The sequence below is a fragment of the Coregonus clupeaformis genome, chromosome 27 (genome assembly GCF_020615455.1).
Source record: "Coregonus clupeaformis isolate EN_2021a chromosome 27, ASM2061545v1, whole genome shotgun sequence".
NCBI lineage: Eukaryota > Metazoa > Chordata > Actinopteri > Salmoniformes > Salmonidae > Coregonus > Coregonus clupeaformis.
In genome coordinates, this window is record NC_059218.1 from 25,619,629 (window position 1) to 25,647,353 (window position 27,725).

At 44.2% G+C, this 27,725-nt stretch overlaps 1 protein-coding gene across 4 annotated transcripts in view; it reads left to right on the top strand.

Annotated features, from left to right (window-relative positions):
• The window catches only part of LOC121541681 (regulator of G-protein signaling 3-like), a 221,258-nt gene that overhangs the window by 148,713 nt on the left and 44,820 nt on the right, over nucleotides 1-27,725 (top strand). For all 4 annotated transcript variants that reach the window (XM_045208104.1, XM_041850910.2, XM_041850911.2 and 1 more), the window contains one exon: nucleotides 8,263-9,195. In XM_045208104.1, coding sequence (XP_045064039.1) covers nucleotides 8,263-9,195 — 933 coding nt within the window. The remainder of the gene's footprint in view (nucleotides 1-8,262; nucleotides 9,196-27,725) is intronic.

Here is a 27,725-nt window from a genome sequence, read left to right on the forward strand (position 1 = left end):
TTACTTGTCTAACAGAACACAGAGGGTGTTATTTAATGGAAGCCTCTCAAACATAATCCAGGTAGAATCAGGAATTCCCCAGGGTAGCTGTTTATGCCCCTTACTTTTTTTCCATCTTTACTAATGACATGCAACTGGCTTTGAGTAAAGCCATTGTGTCTATGTATGCGGATGACTCAACACTATACATGTCAGCTACTACAGCAACTGAAATAACTGCAACACTTAACAAAGAGCTGCAGTTAGATTCGGAATGGGTAGCAAGGAATAAGTTATTCCTAAATATTTCCAAAACTAAAAGCATTGTATTTGGGACAAATCACTCAATAAACCCTAAACCTCAACTACATCTCATAATGAATAATGTGGAAATTGAGCAAGTTGAGGTGACTAAACTGCTTGGAGTAACCCTGGATTGTAAACTGTCATGGTCAAAACATATTGATACAACAGTAGTAGCTAAGATGGGGAGAAGTCTGTCCATAATAAAGCGCTGCTCTGCCTTCTTAAGAACACTATCAAGGCAGGTCCTACAGGCCCTAGTTTTGTTGCACCAAGACTACTGTTCAGTAGTGTGGTCAGGTGCCACAAAGAGGGACTTGGGAAAATTGCAGTTTGCTCAGAACAGGGAAACACGGCTGGCCCTTAAAAGTACACGGAGAGCTAACATTAATGACATGCATGTCAATCTCTCATAGCTCAAAGTGGAAGAGAGATTGACTTCATCACTACTTGTTTTTGTAAGAGGTGTTGACAAGCTGAATGTACCGAGCTGTCTGTTTAAAATACTAACACACAGCTCGGACACCCATGCATACCCCACAAGACATGCCAACAGAGGTCTCTTCACAGTCCTCAAGTCCAGAACAGACTATTGGAGGCGCACAGTACTACACAGAGCCATGACTACATGAAACTCTATTCCACATCAGGTAACTGACACAAGCAGTATTATCAGATTTAAATACACCTTATGGAACAAAGGGGACTGTGAAGAGACACACACAAAGGTACAGACACATGCATATGCACTTATTGTGATATTGCTGTATGGTGGTATTAAACATTTTGTATTGTAGATATGTAGTGGTGTAATAATGTTATATGATGTACTGTTATATATTTTGTTTTATATGTAATGTAAGTGCTTTAACATGTTTGGACCCCAGGAAGAGTAGCTGCTGCCTTGGCAGCAGCTAATGGTGATCCCTAATGAATACAAATACAAATAGGAGATGTTTTATGGGAACACTGTCCCGTTTTTAATTCTGTTTTTCTTTGCTCTACAGCTCTTTTTTGGCCGCTCCTTCATTCTGACCATTCCTCTTTTCCGTTGTTTTGATCTTATGTCAATACCTTGCATTCAATGGGAAAAGATGAGTGTTAGAGGGTTAGAGCTTATGTCAATACATTTGCAGTCAATGGGAACATATGAGTATCAACCAATTTACTTTTTTTGTTTTACCAGGTAAGCTGACTGAGAACACATTCTCATTTACAGCAACGACCTGGGGAATAGTTACAGGGGAGAGGAGATGAATGAGTCAATTGGAAGCTGGGATGATTAGGTGACCATGATGGCCAGATTGGGAATTTAGACAGGACACCGGGGTTAACACCCCTACTCTTCCGATAAGTGCCATGGGCTCTTTAGTGACTACAGAGAGTCAGGACACCCGTTTAACGTCCCATCCGAAAAAGACTGCACCCTACACAGGGCAACGTCCCCAATCACTGCCCTGGGTCATTGGGATATTTCTGAAGACTAGAGTGAAAGAGTGTCTCCTACTGGCCCTCCAACACCACTTTCAGCAGCATCTGGTCCCCCATCCAGGGACCAACCAGGACCAACCCTGCTTAGTTTCAGAGGCAAGCCAGCAGTGGGATGCAGAGTGGCATGCTGCTGGCACAATACATTGTATTCAATGGGAAATGATGAGTGCCAAAGGGTTGACGCTTATGTCAATACATGGCAGTCAATGGGAAAATATGAATGTCACAGGGTTAAATCAATCAAATGTATTTATAAAGTGTTTTTGACATCAATAGATGTCACAAAGTGCTATACAGAAACCCAGCCTAAAACCCCAAACAGCAAGCAATGCAAATGTAGAAGCACGGTGGCTAGGAAAAACTCCCTAGAAAGGCAGGAACCTAGGAAGAAACCTAGAGAGGAACCAGGCACTGAGGGGTGGCCAGTCCTCTTCTGGCTGTGCCGTGTGGAGATTATAAGAGTACATGGCCATTAAGGCCAGATTGTTCTTCAAGATTATTCCCATTTTCCCATTGATGCTTATGTCAATACATTGCATTCAATGGGAAAAGAAGAGTGTCATAAGGTTGACACTTATATCAATACATTGCATTCAATGGGAAAAGATGAGTATCAAAGGGTTAACCTATCAATACATTGCATTCAATGTGAAAAGAAGTATGTCACAAGGTTGATGCTTATGTCAATAGATCGCAGTCAATGGGAAAAGATGAGTGTCACAGGGTTGACGCTTATGTCAATTCATTGCATTCAATGGGAAAAGATGGGTGTCACAGGGTTGAATCTTATGCCAATACATTTCCAGTCAATGGGAAAAGATTTCAACCAATTGATGCTTACGTTAATACATTCCAGTCAAAAAGATGAAAAGATGAGACTCACAGACAGACAGACCTCTCTCTAACACCCCCCTCCTCTGTCTCTCTCTTCTCTCCCTCCTTCCCTCCCCCAGTCTCTTTCTCTCTACCTCCTCTTTATACCCCCTCCTCTCTCTCCCTCCCCCTTCTTTCACCCTACACCCTCTCTCTCCCTCCAGCTCTCTTCTCTATCTCTTTCTCCGTCCTATCTCCCTCCTCTCTCTATTTCTCTCTCTCTTTCCCCTCCCTCTCCCCCTCCCTCGTTTACCCTCTCTCTCTCCTACCCCTCCTCTCATCTCTCTCTTCCTCTCCCTCCTCTCTCTCACCTTTGTCTGTGGACTTTCTCTCTCCCCCTCCCTCCTTCACCGTCTCCCTTTCTCTCACCCCTCTCTCCCATCTCCCTCACTCTCCCCCTTCTCTCTCCCTTCTCCCTCTCCATTCTCTCTCCCTCCTTCTTTCTGTCCCTCCCCCCCTCCTCATCTCTCTCTCCCTCCTCTCTCCCAGCTCCACAGACAGTATATTGACACGTAAATAACTATGCCCTGAGTTTTTTCGTTAAGAATTGACCGTTCTAGAGAGGATGGAAGACAGTATTTTTGTGTAACTGCAGAGAGAGGGTTTTATCTTTCCATAGAGGGGTCATATTAGTGTGTAGCCCAAACAGTTTGGACGCTACAGACAGAAGTTGGCACATTGGCGGTACTGACTTCAGATGAGTCCCATATAGCTTGTGGGGGTCGTAGAGCAAAACGGCGAACAACATCATGTTCGTGAGAGTCACATTATTCCATAGAGGGGTCATATTAACAGACATTTTTGTGAGAAAACCGATTTACGGGATGTCTCCTGGTCTGACAAACAGCGTAGCTGTGCCACCTTACACCGCAGATTTGGAAGGCTGACATTGGTGGATCCGGTGGATTGAGATGCAGCCCATGCAAAAAATAGATATCTCTAGCTTAAACAGACAGAGTTTCATAAGGATTTTTTGAAATTATGTTCAAATAGATTGCTGCAGGGGCGCAGACATCGACTCTAGGGGTTTTTAACTTACAAATCTGATGCAGAGCTGTGTGTGTGCATGTGTATGTGTGGTGTAGAGTTGAATCCCCTCTTAGTGATCTCTCAGAGGGCCACTAATCAGTCAATCAAATTTGATTTATAAAGCCCTTTTTACATCAGCAGATGTCACAAAGTGCTATACAGAAACCCAGCCTAAAACCCCAACAGCAAGCAATGCAGATGTAATATGCTCTCTAATTCATGCCGCCTCAACAGCAGATGAAACATGAGGACCACATGTTAACCACCTACCAGCCCCATTCAGAGGGACGTGAGGATTAGCTAGACACAACACCCTCAGAGAAAGGTGACTTATGAGTTCTTTGGGTTTATTGACCCATAGCAACCCCAATTCTCAGAGATGTGACATACGAGGACATGGGTGTATTGACACATCATGGCTTAAGAGGACATACTGTTCCATATCCGTTTCCCCCTGTATGTCTGGTTTGCGGGTTTCTTTAGGCTCAGTCACAGTAGAGCTTCACAGAAGAGAGGCTCCTTTGTGATAGACTCAAGTGAGATGAAGCTTATGCCCAACATAAGACAGGGATTATTCAAATACTTTGAAAAGGCAATAACTAATTTAATCTATCATGACTGGTTGGTTGAAAGCTAATCGATGGAACCCTTTTTTTCACGTTAGATCAGTGATACTAAAGAAAAGGAATAGGGTGGACTGTATCTTAAGTGAGGTTGAAGAGTGATATTGGAGACCCAGTTTCCAGTTCAGTGTATTTATTAAAGTAAAAAGCACAGCACAAGGACACAGGAGCACATGGGGGGTAAGTTGGAGATTTGATGGCTTGTAAGGCTGGTAGGTAAGTTTGTGATACAAGTTATGATTGGATGGTATGATCCTTCAGAACAGATACTGTAACTTCAGGGAAAGGAGAAAGGAAAGGTGAGTTTTTAAAGTATGCAAAAAGTTCAGTGCTTCTTCTTTCTTCTTAGGGATAAGGATGAGAGAATAAATACAGAGATGGGGAGTGTGAGCAACAGACAGAGAGACAGATAGATACAGACACACAGAGAGAGGGATCATTTGTAATTGAAGGAGGGTCTAATGGTTCTGTCTTGTTCTCTCAAACTGCCCTGGGCTTCTATGATAGAAGGAAGAGCAGCCCCAGCTAAGTGTTTCTCAACCCAATTACACAGTGCCATCCCGTTAAGCCTTATGTTCTTAGTCCACTATATTTCCTCATTCCCCCTCTTTCCCCTAACCTTCTCCCTCCTAATTTTAACTTTATATTCCTTCCCCTTTAACTTTTCCTCTCTCTTTTCACAATTGTTGCTCTGTTTTTCCAGCAGCATCAGCGAGGCAGGCAGGTTAATAGCCATTGATGTGCTGCAGTGTACTGCCACTCAGGCTGCCTAGAGAGTTGCATCAGACATGCTAGCATCAGTCTTCCTGAGAGCGAGATAGAGAGAGAGCAGGGCACTTAGGCAAATATTGTGGAGAGATATGGCCCTCTGTTCTAGCTTTGTATGATACTGACCTATCATACCAATAAAGCTAATTGAATTGAATTGAATTGGTTGACTGAGCTCAACCTCGGTACAGAGAGAGAGAGAGAGAGAGAGAGAGAGAGAGAGAGAGAGAGAGAGAGAGAGAGAGAGAGAGAGAGAGAGAGAAATATAGGTATAGGAAGAAACTCTAACCTGCTAAATGGGCCTGCAGTGCATCACTGAACTCAACAGTAGTGTAGAGGGAGAAATGGAGCGAGAGAGTGATAGAAGAGAGGGTAAGAAGGGAAGACGAAACAACAGTTGAAACATTGGCTTTTCAAAAGGCATCATTCTGTTATGCACAGGATCGTGGGCAGGACAATGTTCCTCACCATTCACACCTGCCCTAACTGGGGTCTACTGTCTCCATGGTAAGCCCCATGAGGTCAGAGGTGAATGGTGATGCATCCACAGGCTGGAAGGCTCTAGTGTGTAATGGACTGAGATAAGAGACTATATGGTCATTAGCCTGTCCTAATGCTGTTAACACTCGCGTAAATAATTCTACCCACAGGAAAGCCGAGATGGCCATTTTCAGACATTTAGCTGTTGCACTATCCCTCCCTCCCTCCATATCTCTCCACCTCTTGTTGTCCACTCTCCCTTCATATTTTGACTGTCCTTTTTATTCCTGCTCTCCCTCTCCGCTCCTATTTTCTTATCCCCTCTCTTCTTCTGCTACTTTCTTTTCTCTCTTTCTTCACCTACTCCTCCTCTCATCCACTGGGCTCTCATCATCCGCCCATCCCATCTCATGTTTCCATTTAGCTCATGTGATGCTACGCTGGGTGAGTAATGACGGTGGTGCTAGTGGTCTGATAGCCTAACGTTAATCATTGATGACCTACCTGTGCTCCGCACCACTCCACCCCTCTCCTCCCCAGTCCTCTCCTCTCACTGAAACACAGAGAGCTTTTAGCCCGTCAAGGGTCTCTTTCATCCTCAATGCTCTCAATCTCTCTCCCCTCTGCTTTCAGATCAGCCACGGGAGAGAAAGAGAGAGTAATGACTTCTTAGCCAACGGACACAGAAACACATGACAAATGAAATGAATGAAATGAATTAGGTTGAGTTGTGTTTTTGTGGTTGAGTGTTTCGATCAGTCTTTTTTCACTGGATATGTGGAGCTTTTCTTTTGAATGACACTTGAAGTGAATTGTGTGTGTGTGTGTGTGTGTGTGTGTGTGTGTGTGTGTGTGTGTGTGTGTGTGTGTGTGTGTGTGTGTGTGTGTGTGTGTGTGTGTGTGTGTGGCCCAGTACGGTAGTAGATGGCTGTGTTAGGCTGGGCTCTGAAATGGAACATGTGTATCTGATAGGACAGGTGTCTCCTGCCATATCTCCACTGGAGAGGGAGGGAGAGAGTGTGTCTGTACATGCGTCTGCATTTACACATTTACCATGGTTTATAGTTTATAATCAAACCTTGTATTTCTATCTATTTAAAATATCAGCTTTACTTATTCAACCAAATATTCATACAAATGCAGTATTGTATCCTCAAGCAATTGATTGGGATATGTTTAAAGAGAGAGAGAGAAAAAAGTCCTCCGTTCTCCGTCCTGTTTTTCTCCAAGCTGCCCTGTCTCTTTTAAAAGTGTGTCTCTTATAAAAGTGCAATTCACTCTAAAAATAGCAGCCCCCATCATCATCAGTCTGTAGCTAGTGAACTGTACAATGAGGCCCTCTCTCAACAAGGGATAGCCTGCCATCACAGTGTGTTCCAGAGTGTATTTGTACTTCTTCTTGTCTTTCTTCATTTCATGTGTCCTCTCTTTCCTGCCTAAAGTCAACAATTCTCCAAATACACCCAGAATCACTGGCTTCTCCTTTACCAAGGCATTGTTGATAGTTGGTATTGAGCCATTAGTTTCTTAGGCATGTAACACACTTCACAGGTCAATAGGATTGGAATGGATTTACATCAGGCCTGGTCTGGGTATAGGCTTGTTTCTCTATTGATCTGACGATGTGGGATGTGTATTAATAGCTTTTTAGTGATTGGGATGCAATTCAAATGTTGATGCCTTGAAACGTCAATAGTGAAGTGCATTGCACCAAAACTGAATTAGCTGAGGCTAAACATTTTTGCTTTAACCCAGCACTAATAAATGTGATAAATGTTATAATCCACTTATCATCCACTTGATATAAAGTAAATATGCGGTGTGACAGTGTTTATAACTCTTTCTCTCTCTCTCTCTCTCTCTCTCTCTCTCTCTCTCTCTCTCTCTCTCTCTCTCTCTCTCTCTCTCTCTCTCTCTCTCTCTCTCTCTCTCGCTCTCTCTCTCTCTCTCTCTCTCTGTCTCTCTCTCTGTCATCAGTCAATCTCTGTCTCTCTCTCTGTCATCGTCAATCTCTGTCTCTCTCTCTGTCTCTCTCTGTCTCTCTCTGTCTCTCTCTCTCTCTCTCTCTCTCTCTCTCTCTCTCTCTCTCTCTCTCTCTCTCTCTCTCTCTCTCTCTCTCTCTCTCTCTCTCTCCCTCTCTCTCTCTGTCTCTCTCTCTGTCATCAGTCAATCTCTGTCTCTCTCTCTCTGTCATCGTCAATCTCTGTCTCTCTCTCTGTCTCTCTCTGTCTCTCTCTGTCTCTCTCTCTCTCTCTCTCTCTCTCTCTCTCTCTCTCTCTCTCTCTCTCTCTCTCTCTCTCTCTCTCTCTCTCTCTCTCTCTCTCTCTCTCTCTCTCTCTCTCTCTCTCTCTCTCTCTCTCTCTCTCTCTCTCTACCTGTGTGTGTGTCTTTGTGGTTGATAAAGTGTGGAAGACAGGGAGGGCTCTTTTGTATCCCGGATCCCGCTCCTGTTTGATAGGCTTTGATTCACTGCTTTGATTCACGGCTGGGCTGAGGTCTAAAAATAGCAGGTTGGGCAAGAGGGAAGGAAGAAGGGAGGGGTGGAGTTAGAGGGATGGGACTGCATAGCATCATACCAACATATGGGTACAGCTCCCTTCTCCCTCCTTCCTTATCAACTCATGCACCTTTCTTTCTCTTTCTCCCTCATCTCTCTCTCTCTCTCTCTCTCTCTCTCTCTCTCTCTCTCTCTCTCTCTCTCTCTCTCTCTCTCCAGATGCTTGAGCCCAAAGTGGACACCCCTCCATGTGAGCTGGAAGGAGGAGGAGGAGGCCTACCCCTGCCACGGGGGTCCGAGGAGGACCTCCTTTACTCCTACCCCTCCAGCCCCTCAGAGCCCCTGACTCTGGGCAGCCCACACCCCTCTGAGCCCCTCACCCCCCTGGAGGAGGTCTGTATCCCGCTGGGTGACGAAGAGGAACACAAGGTGCCCCCCACCCCGCCCCCCTCCACCGAGGGAGAAGACTGCAAGAGCATGGAGGGCACCGAACCCGAGATCTGGAGGGAGAGAGAGGTGGAGGAGGAGGAGGAGGAGGAGGAGGAGGAGGAGGAGGAGAGGAAGGGTGAGGAGGAAGGAGAGATCGAGGATGAAGGGAAAAGAGAGATGGAGGAGGAGGGAGGAGAGGCGATTCCCTCGGCGACGGATGACGAGGCCCCGTCAGATCCTCCCGACACCAACGCCCCACCCTCCTCCTCTTCCTCCTCCTTCATCATCCCTGAACTCCGCCTAGACCGCTCCTTCAGTGCCAATGCCCTCTCCTCGCCCAACACCGACGAAGAGTACGACGAGGATGATGAAGACGATGAAGAAGAAGAAGAAGATGATGATGATGAAGATGACAGCGATGATGCCTACCCAGAGTGCAGCGACAGTAAACGCCGTAGCATGGTGGAGGGCTCTGCCTGCGAGAAGCACGGCGGCCGGCTGAGCGTCCAGAACTCACTGCGGCGCCGCACGCATAGCGAGGGCAGTCTGCTGCAGGACCCACGCTCTACCTGCTTCACCTCAGACAACACCATCAACTGCCTGGATGTGAGCCACGGACACAAGGGGGGCTGGACGCTGCCCTCGCCCAAGACCCTGAAGAAGGAGCTGACCAAGAACGGAGGCTCCATGCACCAGCTCTGCATGCTCTTCTCTGGCAGGAAGGTCAGTACAGAACCGTGCTCATGTCACACACACATACACACATACACCAACGCACGCACGCAAACACACTCACGCACACATGCACACACATACAAATGCACGCACAGACACACACATACAGACACACACATGCATGCACAGATGCACACAAGCAAGAAATGGTGCCATGTTTTAAAGGCTTGCGTCGATATAACACTGACCAAACAGGAAAAGTCAAGTATTCGCTGTAAATAGTTTTATCATGAGTCTTTTTGTATGTTCTGTGATCCCATGTATGGCTTAGTTTGTCATACGATGGGTTTATAGGGAAGACTACCTGTCTCCATTTTAGAGATTGGGCGCTACCGGGTGGTGAAAGTGAGAACTTCAACATCAGAAAATCTCATTACAGTTGAGTTTACAGTATTCAACATTGTCCACTAGAGGGCAAGAGGTGTCTGGTTCTCTTATTCCATACAAGCAGAGGAGCATAACCTCACCTCAACAATGATAAACAAGCTGTATTATTCCATGTGACAGCCTGTGTGTTTTTTTAGGTTTTACTATCCTTGTGGGGATCAGAAGTCCTCACAAGAATAGTAAAACAAGGAAAATGTGGACAGTCCTCACAAGGAAAAAGGCTATTTTAGGCTTAGGGGTTAGGTTTAGGTTTAGGTTTAGGGTTACAATTACGTTTAGGGTTACAATTAGGGTTAGGGGTTAGGGTTAGGAGTTAGGGTTTGAGGTTAAGGTTAGGGTTAAGGTTAGCGTTAGGTTAGGGTTTTCGTTAAAATTCAGACACACCGGTATGATTGTCAAATGTTTGCCTGCCGACAGACAGTACTTGGTGCCTCTGAACAGAGTGTCAGCAGTCAATCTCTTATGGTGTAGAGTCCATGTTAGCTAGCTAGCTAATGTTGCTATTTTGTATAAAGCCCTTGTTGATACTAGCTGGATGGCCACAGCTAGATAACTACCTAGCAAGATGACGAAGAAACAATTTAATTCACTCTCCATAATCCCAAACTGCCAGTGCCAACCCATAGCCAAATGTTTAGCTAGCTAGCGAATATTACCATATTCGCTAGCTAGCTAAGGACACGGCACATACTCAGCAGCTAACACAGGCAGCTGTTTCATGGAAACTAATCCATTGTGATTTAAATATAATGTCGATACTAGCTACAGTGGTTAGCTAGCTTGGAGGAAGTATTTAGTGTTGTGTGCATTGCATCTGTGCACTTAGCTAGCTACCATCCCATAGCCTACATTGCATATGAAGTTTGACTGGCTCATGATGGATGTACAGAGAAAATGCCCTATTTTTTTCCTGTTTGTTGTTACAAGTACAAACATCAGGTTCGTCGCTATCGGGTCAGCACGCAGCAGGTGCCTTTTTGTTCTAGGAAGAGAAGGAACGGCCTCCCACTGTAATAATTATCTATCGGCAGTCAATTGGCCGTGAGATGTGTTTCATGCTTTAGAGTTAGGGTTAGGGGTTAGGGAAAATAGGATTTTGAATGGGAATCTATTGTTTGATCCCAACAAGGATAGTAAAACAAACGTGTGTGTGTGGTTGAGAGGGAGAAAGAGAAAGAGAAAGAGAAAGCAGGATAAAGGGGTAAGAGAGGCAGGAGGTTTTTGTATACAAAATGTATGTGTTTGTTGACCACTTCTTGGTGGTCTTGGTGGTCCATCAACACAGCAGATTTACAGGTCAAACAGCTCTGCTGGCCAGTAGTGTGACTGTTGGCTGTTGGTGGGTGGTAATTAAGTATCTGAGAGCACAGCAGAGGCTATGGAGAAAGGGAGCTTTACTCCTGCTGATAAGGAGAGAGAGAGTGAGAGAGAGAGAGGGAGGGAGAGAGGGGGGAAAGAGAGAGAGTGAAAGAGTGTATCTGAGAGAGAAAAAGAAAGAGAAGGAGAGGAGAGAGCGATAGAGGAGAGCGAGTGAGAGCATGAGTGCAAGTGAGTGAATGTGAGCGATAGAGATATATAGAGAGAGGAGAGAGAGAGACCTCTAGTGGAAGCTTTAGCTGCTGGTCCGATACGGAGCCTTAAATGGCGTTGTGTTCTCTGCATGGATGGAAGGAGGGAGGGAGGAATGCAGCTAGGGGTCTCAGCCTATTGGTCTTGGCAGATTCTGGGGGTAATTTGACTACCTATTGGCGTCATTGACCCAGCTCTACAGCTGTGTTTCCATTATTTAAAAGGGATGTCAGCCCCTCACACTAAATCATGTCATCTCTAGGTTAGGGGACGATCTAGACTGTGTGTGTGTGTGTGTGTGTGTGGGTGGGTGGTGTGTGTGTGTGTGCATGCTTGTGTGGGCGCGTGTTTATCTGTCTGTCTGTGTGTGTGTGTGTGTGTGTGTGTGTGTGTGTGTGTGTGTGTGTGTGTGTGTTATGTGTGTGTGTGTGTGTGTGTGTGTGTATGTGTGTGTGCATGCTTGTGTGTGCGCGTGTTTATCTGTCTGTCTATCGATCTGTGTGTTCATCTGTGTGTGTGTGTGTTTCTCCGTTCATATCTGACCCACATGGTTTTACAGGCCTATTGAAGGCAGGGTAACATCCATACATGAAATACGCTGAACACATGCACTGTATTTACTCTCTGACACTTCCAGGGCCACCCAACTCAGCTTCACTTCCAGTAAGGCACTATTTTTTTTATGTGCTGCTGCTGCCCTCACAGGTGTAGCCAGTGACACAATTAATCACATAACTCTCAACCCTGCACATCCATGCACATAATATTATTCACCTTACTAAATTCTGTTCATTAATGTGAATATGAACAAATTATGAATTTCAAGTGTGATGTAAAGCTTCCTTCCTTCCTTCCTTCCTTCCTTCCTTCCTTCCTTCCTTCCTTCCTTCCTTCCTTCCTTCCTTCCTTCCTTCCTTCCTTCCTTCCTTCCTTCCTTCCTTCCTTCCTTACATTTACATGTACATTTAAGTCATTTAGCAGACACTCTTATCCAGAGCGACTTACAGTTAGTGCAGTCACCTTAAGATAGCTAGGTGGGACAAGCACATATCACAAGCATAGTAAGTACACTTTTCCTCAATAAAGTAGTTATCAGCAAAGTCAGAGCTCTTTGAAGAGGTCGGGTTCCAGGTGCTTTTGGAGATGGGCAGGGACTCTGCTGTCCTAGCTTCAGGGGGAAGCTGGTTCCGCCATTGGGGTGCCAGGACAGAGAAGAGCTCGAACTGGGCTGAGCCGGAGCTGCCCTCCCGTAGGGGTGGGAGGGCTTAGAGACCAGAGGTGGCAGAACTGAGTGCTCAGGTTGGGGTGTTGGGTTTGAGCATAGCCTGAAGGTAGGGAGGGGCAGTACCTCTTGCTGCTCCGTAGGCAAGCACCATGGTCTTGTAGTGGATGCAAGCTTCGACTGGAAGCCGGTTAAGTGTGCAGAGGAGCGGGGTGACATGGGAGAACTTGGGAAGGTTGAAAACCAGGCGGACTGCAGCATTCTGGATAAGTTGCAGGGGTTTGATGGCACAAGTGGGGAGCCCGGCTAACAGCAAGTTGCGGTAGTCCAGATGGAAGATGAGAAGTGCCTGGATTAGGACCTGCGTCGCTTCCTGTGTGAGATAGGGTCAGACTCTACGGATGTTGTAGAGCATGAACCTGCAGGAGTGAGTCACTGCTTTGATGTTTGCAGAGAACGACAGGGTGTTGTCCAGGGTCACGCCAAGGTTCTTTGCACTCTGGGAGGGCGACACCGTGGAGTTGTCAACCGTGATAGAGAGGTCTTTGAGCTGGCAGGCCTTCCCCGGGAGGAAGAGCAGCTCCGTCTTGTTGAGTTTGAGCTTGAGGTGGTGGGCCGATATCCAAGCTGAGACATCTGCCAGGCACGCAGAGATGCATGTCGCCACCTGGGTGTCAGAAGGGGGGAAGGAGAAAAGTAGTTGAGTGTCATCCGCATAGCAATGATAGGATAGACCATGTGAGGATATGACAGAGCCAAGTGACTTGGTGTATAGAGAGAAGAGAAGAGGGCCTAGAACCGAGCCCTGGGGAACACCAGTAGTGAGAGTATGGGGTGCAGACACAGATCCTCTCCACGTCACCTGGTAGGAGTGGCCTGCCAGGTAGAATGCAATCCAAGAGTGTGCAGAGCCTGAGACACCCAGCCCTGAGAGGGTGGAGAGAAGGATTAGATGATTCATGATGTCGAAGGCAGCGGATAGATCTAGGAGGATGAGAACAGATGAGAGAGTGTCAGCTTTGGCAGTGTGGAGAGCCTCTGGGACACAGAGAAGAGCAGTCTCGCTTGACTGACCCATCTTGAAGCACTACTGGTTAGGGTCAAGAAGATCATTTTGAGAGAGAGAAAACGAGAGAGTTGATCAGAGACAGCACGCTCAAGTCTTTTGGAAAGAAAAGAAAGAAGGGATACAGGTCTATAGTTTTTGACGTCAGATGAGTGGAGTGTTGGTTTCTTGAGGAGGGGAGCGACTTGTGCCATTTTGAAATCAGAAGGGATGCAGCCAGTGGTCAGGGATGAGTTGATTAGGGAAGTGAGGAATGGGAGAAGGTCTCCAGAGATGGTCTGGAGAAGGGAGGAGGGGATGGGGTTGAGCAGGCAGGTTGTCTGGTGGCCAGACCCACTAGTCACATGATTTAATCTGGAGAGAGAGGGGAGAAAGAGGTCAAGGCGTAGGGTAGTTCTGTGTGAGTGGGACCAGTGGACTCAATAGGCTGAGTGAATGAGGAGTGGATGTTGTCAATTTTCTATTCAAAGTGGTTGGGGGAGGGGGTGGAGGATTAAGGAGGGAGGAGAATGTGGAAAAGAGTTTCCTAGGTTTAGAGTGATAGAAAGTGGCTTTAGCAGCAGATACAGAGGAAGATAAGGTAGAGAGGAGGGAGTGAAAGGATGATAGGTCCTCCAGAAGTTTAGTTTTCCTCTATTTTTGCTCTGCTGCCCACAGCTCTGTTCTGTAATCTCCTTCCTTCCTTCCTTCCTTCCTTCCTTCCTTCCTTCCTTCCTTCCTTCCTTCCTTCCTTCCTTCCTTCCTTCCTTCCTTCCTTCCTTCCTTCCTTCCTTCCTTCCTTCCTTCCTTCCTTCCTTCCTTCCTTCCTTCCTTCCTTCCTTCCTTCCTTCCTTCCTTCCGCCACACCTCTTTCCCACCCCTCTGTTAGACAATACAGATGGCAGTAGGACACAGCGTGTGAATTGACCCTACAGTATTACCACATAGCCCATCTCTGTTAAAAACTATTCTCTACTTGTGCTACAGCCAAAGACCAAGTTCCATTATGCTATCACCCTTGGTTTACACCATTGTGATTTATACCCTGCAGTATCCAACATAGCCCCACGCCTTGTCTCTGTGTATATACCTATACAAATTATGTTGGCTTTTAAAGTACCAAGTGGCATAGATGGAAACATACTTGACCTTCTGAGAAATGTGTGAGTGGCTTGCATCAAGCGGAGTTAATTATTCATGAGCAGGGCTTGATTTAGTAAAAAATAAATAAAAAAATCGACAATGTAGATATTGTACATCTCTTGTGGATAGGTATTTTTTATTTTTATGAAGAAGACATTGATTATTTTTTCATATAATTATTTTAGAAAAAAATTTATAATAATTCGAACAGGTCCATCAAAGCCACCTCCCATTGGATAGAGGGATCACAGACATGCTCTCCAAGGCTGTCAGAGAGACCTCGTCACTTAGCGATTGTTGCTCTGCGTTACCAAACATCACAGTAGATGAGAAGGACGGAGAAAGAGAGGGGCAAAATGTTTTCCTCTCCCCCATCCTTCTCTCCTCTTAGCTATATGGCGTTTACATTTTCCTTTAGTAGTTCTGATTTAGATGCTCTGGTTCTCTTTTCTTTCCACTCTGCTCTTTTCCTCTGTGTTTGAAGCCTTTAGGTTTCATAAGGACAGAGAGAAAGAGAAAAAGAGAAAGAGAGTTAGAGAGATTGGCACCCACCAAGAGTGAGCTGGACTCAATCTCAATGTGATGATAAAATCACAATGGCTTCTTTTTTTTTCCACGGGTCACAAATGTGCCTGAAATCCTTGTCTACTTCCATGTAGTGCTGGAATATTTCTTATATACAGTACTAGTCAAAGGTTTGGACACACCTACTCATTCAAAGGTTTTTCTTTATGTTTACTATTTTCTACATTGTAGAATAATAGTGAAGACATCAAAACTATGAAATAACACATATGGAATCATGTAGTAACCAAAAAAGTGTTAAACAAATCAAAATATATTTATATTTTATATTCTTTAAAGTAGCCACCCTTTGCATTGATGCCAGCTTTGCACACTCTTGGAATTCTCTCAACCAGCTTCATAAGGAATGCTTTTCCAACAGCCTTGAAGGAGTTCCCACATATGCTAAGAACTTGTTGGCTGCTTTTCCTTCACTCTGCGGTCCAACTCATCCTAAACCATCTCAATTGGGTTGAGGTAGGGTGATTGTGGAGGCCAGGTCATCTGATGCAGCACTCCATCACTCTCCTTCTTGGTCAAACAGCCCTTATATAGCCAGGTTTTGGGTCATTGTCCTGTTGAAAAAGTAATGATAGTCCCACTAAGCGCAAACCAGATAGGATGGCGTATCGCTGCAGAATGATGTGGTAGCCATGCTGGTTAAGTGTGCCTTGAATTCTAAATAAATCACTGACAGTGTCACCAGCAAAGAACCCCCACACCATCACACCTCCTCCTCCATGCTTTACGGTGGGAACTACACATGCGGAGATCATCCGTCTCCCAAAGACACGGCGGCTGGAACCAAAAATCTCAAATTTGGACTCATCAGACCAAAGGACAAATTTCCACCGGTCTAATGTCCATTGCTCGTGTTTCTTGGTCCAAGCAAGTCTCTTCTTCTTATTGGTGTCCTTTAGTAGTGGTTTCTTTGCAGCAATTCGACCATGAAGGCCTGATTCACGCAGTCTGTCATGTGTCTGTTACTTGAACTCTGTGAAGCATTTATTTGGGCAGCAATCTGAGGCTGGTAACTCTAATGAACTTATCCTCTGCAGCAGAGGTAACTCTGGGTCTTCCTTTCCTGTGGTGGTCCTCATGAGAGCCAGTTTCATCATAGCGCTTGATGATTTTTATGACTGCACTTGAAGAAACTTTTAAAGTTCTTGAAATGTTCCGCGTTGACTGACCTTCATGTTTTAAAGTAATGATGGACTGTCGTTTCGCTTTGCTTATTTGAGCTGTTCTTTCCATAATATGGACTTAATCTTTTACCAAACAGGGCTATCTTCTGTATACCCCCCCTACCTTGTCACAACACAACTGATTGGCTCAAACACATTAAGAAGGATAGAAATTCCACAAATTAACTTTTAACAGGGCACACCTGTTAATTGAAATGCATTCCAGGTGACTACCTCATGAAACTGGTTGATAGAAGGCCAAGCGTGTGCAAAGCAGTCATCAAGGCAAAGGTTGGCTACTTTGAAAAATCTCAAATATAAAATATATTTTGATTTGTTTAACACTTTGTTGGTTACTACATGATTCCATATGTGTTATTTCATAGTTTTGATGTCTTCACTATTATTCTACAGTGTCGAAAATAGTTTTAAAAAAGAGAAACCCTGGATTGAGTAGGTGTGTCCAAACTTTTGACTGGTTCTGTGTGTGTACCTCACATGCAGTTCATAATATTGACTATGCAATTTGTGTATTAACAACGTCTATTCAATTGAATGATCTGCCAGTACACCCTATTACACACAGAACCCAGCCCAGGATGTAGCCTAGCCCTCCACAAAGATAGAGCTTCAAGTTCCTTGGTGTCCTTGGTGTCCACATCACCAACGAACTATCATGGTCCAAACACACCAAGACAGTCGTGAAGAGGGCACGACAAAGCCTATTCCCCATCAGGAGACTAAAAAGATTTGGCATGGGTCCTCAGATCCTCAAAAAATTCTACAGCTGCACCATCGAGAGCATCCTGACTGGTTGCATCACCGCCTGGTATGGCAACTGCTTGGCCTCTGACCGCAAGGCACTACAGAGGGTAGTGCGTACGGCCCAGTACATCACTGGGGCAAAGCTCCCTGCCATCCAGGACCTCTATACCAGGCGGTGTCAGAGGAAGGCCCTCAAAATTGTCAAAGACTCCAGCCACCCTAGTCATAGACTGTTCTCTCTGCTACCGCACGGCAAGCGGTACCGGAGTGCCAAGTCTAGGTCCAAAAGACTTCTCAACAGCTTCTACCCCCAAGCCATAAGACTCCTGAACAGCTAATCATGGCTACCCGGAATATTTGCACTGCCCCCCCACCCCATCCTTTTTACGCTGCTGCTACTCTGTTAAGTATTTATGCATAGTCACTTTAACTCTACCCACATGTACATATTACCTCAACTACCTCAACTAGCCGGGTGCCCCCGCACATTGACTATGCAACGGTACCCCCCTGTATATATAGCCTCCCTACTGTCACTTTATTTTACTGTATATATAGCCTCCCTACTGTCACTTTATTTTACTTCTGCTCTTTTTTTCTCAACACTTTTTTGTTGTTGTTTTATTCTTACTTTTTTTGTTTAAAATAAATGCACTGTTGGTTAAGGGCTGTAAGTAAGCATTTCACTGTAATGTCTGCACCTGTTGTATTCGGCGCATGTGACCAATAAAATTTGATTTGATTTGATTTGAGATACATCACACGCATATAGTCCCGTGTAGCTCAGTTGGTAGAGCATGGCGTTTGCAACACCAGGGATGTGGGTTCGTTTCCCACGGGGGACCAGTATGAAAAAAAATGTATGCACTCACTAACTGTAAGTCGCTCTGGATAAGAGTGTCAGCTAAATTACTAAAATGTAAAAAAAATATACAGTCCCTGTCTGACTCAGAGCTGCAGGTCATTGGGTTACACTTGGAATGAGTGTTTAGAAAAGTGCATAGAGAGCATTCCAGGCGACACAGGTGCCGAGGTAACCTGAGTTTACAAGGTCAAGCCATTAAGTTGATGGGAGTTTGATCTCTGTTTGAAATCGCTGCATAAACACAATCAATCTTAACAAGCTGTGGAAAACAGAATGTTATTGTGTTTACTGAGAAAGCTTACATTTTTTATGTAGAACCACACACGAGGATGCACAGACACATACAGTGCATTCTGATTTCCCCTCATCAATCTACATGCAATACCCCATAATGGCAAAGCAAAAACAGGTTTACTACGGAAATATTACATTTACATAAGTAATAAGACCCTTTACTCAGTACTTATACTCCTGAGTGGCGCAGTGGTCTAAGGCACTGCATCGCAGTGCTAACTGTGCCACTAGAGATCCTGGTTCGAATCCAGGCTCTGTCGCAGCCGGCCGCGACCGGGAGACTCATGGGCGGCGCACAATTGGCCCAGCATCGTCCAGGGTAGGGGAGGGAATGGCCGGCAGGGATGTAGTTCAGTTGATAGAGCATGGCGTTTGCAACGCCAGGGTTGTGGGTTCGATTCCCACGGGGGGCCAGTATATAACTAAAATGTAAATGTACTTTGTTGAAGCACCTTTGGCAACGATTACAGCCTCAAGTCTTCTTGGGTAGACACTAGAAGCTTGGCACACCTGTATTTGGGAAGTTTCTCCCATTCTACTCTGCAGACCCTCTCAAGCTCTATCAGGTTGGATGGGGAGTGTTGCTGCACAGCTATTTTCAGGTATCCAGAGATGTTCGATTGGGTTCAAGTCCGGGCTTTGGTTGGGCCACTCAAGGACATTCAGAGACTTGTCCCGAAGCCACTCATGCGTTATCTTGACTGTGTGCTTAGGGTTGTTGGTCTGTTGGAAGGTGAACCTTCGCCCCAGTCTGAGGTCCTGAGCGCACTGGAGCAGGTTTTCGTCAAGGATATCTCTGTAATTTGCTCCGTTCATCTTTCCCTCAATCCTGACTAGTCTCCCAGTCCCTGCCACTGAGAAACATCCCCACAGCATGATGCTGCCACCACCATGCTTCACCGTAGGGATGGTGCCTGGTTTCCTCCAGTTCAATCTTGGTTTCATCAGACCAGCGAATCTTGTTTCTCGTGGTCTGAGAGTTTTTAGGTGCCTTTTGGCAAACTCCAAGTGGGCTGTCATATGCCTTTTACTGAGGATTGGCTTCCGTTTGGCCACTCTACCATAAAGGCCTGATTGGTGGAGTGCTGCAGGGATGGTTGTCCTTCTGGAAGGTTTTCCCATCTCCACAGAGGAACTCTGGAGCTCTGTCAGAGTGACCATCAGGTTCTTGGTCACCTCCCTGACCAAGTCCCTTCTCCCCCGATTGCTCAGTTCTGCCGGGCGGCCAGCTCTAGGAAGAGTGGCTCCAAACTTCTTTGATTTAAAAATGATGAGACCACTGTGTTCTTGGGGACCTTCAATGCTGCAGTGGCTGGGCCACTCAACAAATGTTTTGGTACCCTTCCCCAGATCTGTGCCTCGACATTATCCTGTCTCGGAGCTCTACGGACAATTATTTTGACCTCATGGCTTGGTTTTTGCTCTGACATTCACTGTCAACTGTGGGAACATATATAGACAGGTGTGTGCCTTTCCAATTCATGTCCAATCAATTGAATTTACCACAGGTGGACTCCAATCAAGTTGTAGAAACATCTGAAGGATGATCAATGGAAACAGGACGCACCTGAGCTCAATTTCGAGTCTCTTAGCAAAGGGTCTGAATACTTGTGTAAATCAATCATTTCTGTTTTTTTATTTTAATGCATTTGCACACAAGAAATAAAACCTGTTTTCGCTTTGTCATTATGGGGTATTGTGTGTAGATTGATGAAGGAAATGTTTTATTTAATCAATTTTAGAATAAGGCTGTAACGTAAGAAAATGTGGAAAAAGTCTGAATACTTTCCGAATGCACTGTAAATATGTACAAACATAGTGGTATGTGCCACACACACCCACACACACACACACATATACACACACATATACAGTAAGGGAAAAAAGTATTTGATCCCCTGCTGATTTTGTATGTTTGCCCACTGACGAAGACATGATCAGTCTATCATTTTAATGGTAGGTTTATTTGAACAGTGAGAGACAGAATAACAACAAAAAAATCCAGAAAAACGCATGTAAAAAATGTTATGAATTGATTTGCATTTTAATGAGGGAACTAAGTATTTGACCCCTCTGCAAAACATGACTTAGTACTTGGTGGCAAAACCCTTGTTGGCAATCACAGAGGTCAGACGTCTCTTGTAGTTGGCCACCAGGTTTGCACACATGTCAGGAGGGATTTTGTCCCACTCCTCTTTGCAGATCTTCTCCAAGTCATTAAGGTTTCGAGCCTGACGTTTGGCAACTCGAACCTTCAGCTCCCTCCACATATTTTCTATGGGATTAAGGTCTGGAGACTGGCTAGGCCACTCCAGGACCTTAATGTGCTTCTTCTTGAGCCACTCCTTTGTTGCCTTGGCCGTGGGTTTTGGGTCATTGTCATGCTGGAATACCCATCCACGACCCATTTTCAATGCCCTGTCTGAGGGAAGGAGGTTCTCACCCAAGACTTAACGGTACATGGCGCCGTCCATCGTCCCTTTGATGCGGTGAAGTTGTCCTGTCCCCTTAGCAGAAATACATACCCAAAGCATAATGTTTCCACCTCCATGTTTGACGGTGGGGATGGTGTTCTTGGGGTCATAGTCAGCATTCTTCCTCTTCCAAACATGGCGAGTTGATGTCAAAGAGCTCGATTTTGGTTTAATCTGACCACAACACTTTCACCCAGTTCTCCTCTGAATCATTCAGATGTTCATTGGCAAAATTCAGACGTCCCTGTATATGTGCTTTCTTGAGCAGGGGGACATTGCGGGCGCTGCAGGATTTCAGTCCTTCACGGCGTAGTGTGTTACCAATTGTTTTCTTGGTGACTATGGTCCCAGCTGCCTTGAGATCATTGACAAGATCCTCCCGTGTAGTTCTGAGCTGATTCCTCACCATTCTCATGATCATTGCAACTCCACAAGGTGAGATCTTGCAGGGAGCCCCAGGCCGAGGGAGATTGACAGTACTTTTGTGTTTCTTCCATTTGCGAATAATCGCACCAACTGTTGTCACCTTCTCACCAAGCTGCTTGGCGATGGTCTTGTAGCCCATTCCAGCCTTGTGTAGGTCTACAATCTTGTCCCTGACATCCTTGGAGAGCTCTTTGGTCTTGGCCATGGTGAGAGTTTGGAATCTGATTGATTGATTGCTTCTGTGGATAGGTGTCTTTTATACAGGTAACAAGCTGAGATTAGGAGCACTCCTTTTAAGAGTTTGCTCCTAATCTCAGCTCGTTACCTGTATAAAAGACACCTGTATAAAAGACACACTTATTTCCCTCATTAAAATGCAAATCAATTTATAACATTTTTGACATGCATTTTTCTGGATTGTTTTGTTGTTATTCTGTCTCTCACTGTTCAAATAAACCTACCATTAAAATTATAGACTGATCATTTCTTTGTCAATTGGCAAAACGTACAAAATCAGCAGGGGATCAAATACTTTTTTCCCTCAATGTACACACACAAGCACACACACACACAAGTGTGTGTGTGTGTGTGCTGATGTTTGAGGGTTCTTCAGAGACAGCGGGGGACACACACCTAACGCTGAGAGAGTAAGATGAAAGATGAATGCAGTGGTATGCTGAACCCTTCCATCCTATGTCCATCCTCCTTGGATTGTCCATCGACTCCACCATTATGTAGTAGTATTATAATCATGGTATGTCAAAACAGCACCGTCTTCAGTTGGTTAGTCATGGTATGTGAGGACAACAAAGACCAGACCACAGAGTTGTACTGTTTATCTCTCTTCTTCAGTCCAGACAAAGTATATATAGTGGTCTAAAGGAGAGAGAGAGAGGGAGAGAGGGATAGACAGAGTGAGGGAGGGATGTTGCGAGGCCGAAACACAGTAGGCTACAGAACAGAACAGAACAGAACAGAACGGAACACTTAATCTACGTGCAGAACATTTGTTCCTGTTCTATAATGTGATTTATATAATTGTTAAGCCATTCACAGTTCTCACCAATAGAAACCAGATGGAGATAATAGAAAAGAGATAGAGTTGATCACTAACATTTGTATTTGATGTCGAGGCACTTTCAGGTCATGACTTTCCGTTCATGGATGAAGACTTTGTGTTTTGCTTAGCTGTGAAGCAATTCAAGTAGAAGACAATTTCCATTGAAAGTGCTAGCCTTGAGAAAGTAAATGGCTGAATTGCAGTATCAAGGCCAGGGAGCTTTCCAGGGAGGTTATAACTCTGTCCTCTCTGTGTAGTTTGCCTCCATGTCAAGTATGTGTGGTCTGTCACTACCTGTTGTTAGTACAGACTATTCTAAGTAGTCCAGTATCAATACAACATATTACACAATATCTCTTTGAGTCCTGGAAGAAAAGTCCCCTTGTTAAGAAATTGTCGCCAATAAAAGTTACTTCAGCAGACACTTCTCCATCTGCAAGTTTTATCAAAACACTTTAACTACTTGAACTCTCACCTCCTTTCTAACCACATCTGGGCATTGGATCATACTTGGCAGTTTGTTTTGTAATGTAGTTCCACAGCTGGTAGCTAGAGGGCATAGTGAGAGAAGAGCACAGCCGTGCTGTGAAAAGGCCTCTTATTCTGACCTTTACAGTGCATAACAACAGACCCAACAGCCAGTTAGCAAGCCAAGTCACTACATGACAAACACAAGGCAGGTTTCCATTGACCCAGGTTTATTCGACAAAGACAAAGTCACATTGCGACATGTGCAGTGGTGTAAAGTACTTAAGTAAAAATACTTGAAAGTACTACTTAAGTAGTTTTTTTTGGTATCTGTACTTTACTTTACTATTTATATTTTGACAACTTTTACTTTTACTTCACTACATTCCTAAAGAAAATTACGTACTTTTTACTCCATACATTTTCCCTGGGAACCAAAAGTACTTGTTACATTTTAAATTGTTAGCAGGACAGGAAAATGGTCTAATTCACACACTTATCAAGAGAACATCCCTGGTCATCCCTACTGCCTCTGATCTGGCTAAAAACATGTTTCATTTGTAAATGATGTCTTAGTGTTGGAGCGTGCCCCTGGCTATCCGTACATTTTAAAAAACAAGAAAATGGTGCCGTCTGGTTTGCTTAATATATAAGGAATTTTAAATGATTTATACTTTTACTTTTACTTTTAATACTTAAGTATATTTGAGCAATTACATTTACTTTTGATACTTAAGTATATTTAAAACCAAATACTTTTAGACTTTTACTCAAGTAGGATTTTACTGGGTGACTTTCACTTTTACATTTTCTATTAAGGTATCTTTACTTTTACTCAAGTATGACAATTGGGTACTGTTTCCACCACTGGACATGTGTAATGTAAACGGCAGCTGTAGGAGACATTTTATAAAGATCTACAAAAAATGTATCCGTTCAACACGAGTGGATTTTTCTTTTGTCAAACTTTCTTTATTGTGATAAATGACGATGGAAACTGTGTTTTTCGAATAAATGATGACTGTCGAATCATTTTGAATGTATGTCATCACATAACGATACAGTGCATTCGAAAGTATTCAGATCCCTTCCCTTTTTTCACATTACGTTACAGCCTTATTCTAAATTGGATTAAAGAGAAAATGTTCCTCTTCAATCTACACACAATAACCCATAATGACAAAGAAAAAACAGGTTTTTAGAAATGATTGCAAAAACAGAAATACCTTATTTACATAAGTATTCAGACCCTTTGCTATGAGACTCAGGTGCATCCTGTTTCCATTGATCATACTTCAGATATTTCTACAACTTAATTGAAGTCTACCTGTGGTAAATTCAATTGATTGGACATGATTTGGAAAGACACATCTGTCTATATAAGGTCCCACAGTTGACAGTGCATGTCAGAGCAAAAACCAAGACATGAGGTCGAAGGAATTGTCCGTAGAGCTCCGAGACAGGATTGTGTCGAGGCACAGATCTGGGGAAGGGTACCAAAACATTTGTTGAGTGGCCCAGCCAGAGCCCGGACTTGAACCCGATCGAACATCTCTGGAGAGATCTGAAAATAGCTGTGCAGCGATGCTCCCCATCCAACCTGACAGAGCTTGAGAGGATCTGCAGAGAAGAATGGGAGAAACTCCCCAAATACAGGTGTTCTAAGCTTGTAGTGTCATACCCAAGAAGACTCGAGGCTGTAATCGCTGCCAAAGTTGCTTCAACAAAGTACTTAGTAAAGGGCCTGAATTCTTATGTAAATATGATATATCTGTTTTAGTTTTTTATAAATTTGCACAAACAAAAAATTTTTTTTTTTGCTTTGTCATTATGGGGTATTGTGTGTAGATTGATGAGGGGGAAAAAAACGATTTAATCAATTTTAGACTAAGGCTGTAATGTAACAATGTGGAAAAAGTCAAGGGGTCTGTAAAGCTCCACTCCACATTTTATTTAAATGCCTACTGCTAGCTAAATCTTTTTTTTTATTTAACTTTTAAAATAATTTTTCTTTGCAGGACAAGGATTGTCCTGACTTTCAAGAATGCAAGACTTGCTTCGCATTCTTTTCTGGTTGGCTGGATGCAAGTTTCACCATCCAATTATTTCAGATCTACAGGAGTGCAAGTTTCACCATGGCTCTGACCGTAGCGATTCCTTGGCACATAAGAATTATTAGAACATGGCAAATGTTAGTCCATTTTTGCAGTTGCATTCTATCTATGCTGGCTTTTGCCGGCTACCTGAGACATGACCCATATGAAAATAAATAAAATAATTTACTAAGATTTTTACATGTTCTTGTAAGTAATACATATGGCAGCAAATACACAAGATTCATAGAACAGTATTGTAATATCTGACTTATATGGTTGGTTAATGTTTAGACATAACAGAAATGTTGCATGTATTATATAAAAAACATACAAGAGTCATGTAAGCTAAGGCTTCTAAGGTCTCGTATACGCTGAGTGTACAAAACATTAGGAACACCTAACACTCAAATCGATGCGCCTGGATATGTTACGAGATGTCGCCAAGCCAATAGATGACGCTGCTGTTATGTGTATCTGAGTGTGATACTATATAGTACTAGTGAGCCAAGTTAGGCATCACTTACTATGCACTGAATGGAGCTGTATGCGTGCTATAGAGTGATGCTGAAGTAAAGACTTTCTAATCAACATTAACTTGCTCTTGTATAGAATAAACCCCATGCAAAACAGATTTAACAAGTGACATCAATAAGGGATCATAGCTTTCACTTGGATTCACCTGGTCAGTCTATGTCATGGAAAGAGCGGGTGTTCCTAATGCTTTGGCCACAAATTTCAAAGCACTTGCATACCATTGTCTGACGTCGTTGACCCATGCAATGTGACGCTTATTGAAAAAATAAGCAAGGAGGAGGAGCAGGAGGAGAAGCAGGAGGAGGAAGGGGGAAAGCAGAAGGAGGGGAGGAGAGATGAGGAGGAGGAGAAGAGGAGGAGGAGAGGAGGAGGAGGAGGGGAGGAGGAAAGGAGGAGGAGAGTAGGAGGAGAGGTGGAGGACAGGAGGAGGAAGGGGAGAGGAGGAGGAGAGAGGGAGGAGGAGAGGAGAAGGGGTAGGAAGAGGTGAGAGGAGGACAGGAGGAGGAGGGGACGAGGGGGAGGAGGAGGAGTAGGAGGAGAGGAAAAAAGAGAATGAAGAGGAGAGGAGGAGGACAGTAGGAGGACAGGGTGAGGATGAGGTGTGGGGGAGTAGAGGAGGAGGAGGAGGAGGATGAGAGGAGGAGGGGGAGAGGAGAGGAGAGAGAGGAGAAGAGGAGTGGAGGAGAGGATGGGGAGGAGGAGAGGAGAGAAATGAAGGAAGATGAGAGAAGGACAGGAGGAGAAACGGAGCAGGAGGAGTGGAGGAGAGGATGGGGAGGAGGAGAGGAGAGAATAGAAGGAGGATAGGAGGAGGAGGAGGAGGAGAGAGAGAAGGAGGAGGAGAGGAGAGGAGGAGGAGGAGTAGGAGGAGGAGAGAGAGAAGGAGGAGAAGAGAAGAGAAGAGAAGAGAAGAGAAGAGAAGAGAAGAGAAGAGAAGAGAAGAGAAGAGAAGAGAAGAGAAGAGAAGAGAGGAGGAGGAGGAGGAGGAGGAATGACTTTGATAGAAGCAGTGAATCTATTTAGCTATTAAGAGGAGATCTCTCAATGATCATTCTCATGATAGCACATTGGTGGTAGTCTGTGAGAAATATCAAAGCTATATGGCTTGGTTAGATAAATAGCAAAGGGCTAGGTACTCGTGACAAATACAGGTGATACCATATGGTTTCTGGCATTGTCTCATAATCATAGTCTCTGAAATGTATTCTTTATTGTTTCAATAACGAAAGGTAACCTAGCAATGTTGTCTCACCTGCTCTCACCAATCCTGCCAAATTACTCAGTATCACAATAGCCTTTGGATGCACACGTGCAAGCCTCCTCCATCCTGGATTAAATGAATATTCTCCTCCTCCCTCCCTCTCTTTGTAATCTCTTGTATTTTGGCCTGGCACGTGCCATTCTTTCTTTTCCTCAAGCACTTCCTTAATGTTCCTCTCCTCTGATGCTTCCATATCTCATCTATCAAACTCCCTATTGTAGAAGATCATGTCTAGGTGGTGTGTATGTGAGATGATGTCTGTATGTGATAGAATTTGAGTGTATGTAATTGCCCTCGAGGGACAAAGAGAAAAAAATATAAATATAATCTGTATATCTGTCATATTAGTCTAAGTTCATAGATGATGGTGTGTGTCAGTCTGTGAGATAGTCTGAGTATGTGTTTATGTCAGTATGTACAGTTGAAGTTGGAAGTTTACATACACTTAGGTTGGAGTCATTAAAACTCGTTTTTCAACCGCTCCACAAATTTCTTGTTAACAAACTATAGTTTTGGCAAGTCGGTTAGGACATCTACGTTATGCATGACACAAGTAATTTTTCCAAAAATTGTTTACAGACAGATTATTTCACTTATAATTCACTGTATCACAATTCCAGTGGGTCAGAAGTTTACATACACTAAGTTGACTGTGCCTTTAAACAGCTTGGAATATTCCAGAACATGATGTCATGGGTTTAGAAGCTTCTGATAGGCAAATTGACATCATTTGAGTCAATTGGAGATGTACCTGTGGATTTATTTCAAGGCCTACCTTCAAACTCAGGGCCTCTTTGCTTGACATCATGGGAAAATCTAAAGAAATCAGCCAAGACCTCAGAAAAAAAAATGTGTAGACCTCCACAAGTCTGGTTCATCCTTGGAAGCAATTTCCAAACGCCTGAAGGTACCACGTTCATCTGTACAAACAATAGTACGCAAGTATAAACACCATGGGACCACACAGCCATCATACCGCTCGGGAAGGAGAAGTGTTCTGTCTCCTAGAGATGAACGTACTTTGGTGCGAATAGTGCAAATCAATCCCAGAACAACAGCAAAGGACCTTGTGAAGATGCTGGAGGAAACAGGTACAAAAGTATCTATATCCACAGTAAAACGAGTCCTATATCGACATAACCTGAAAGGCTGCTCAGCAAG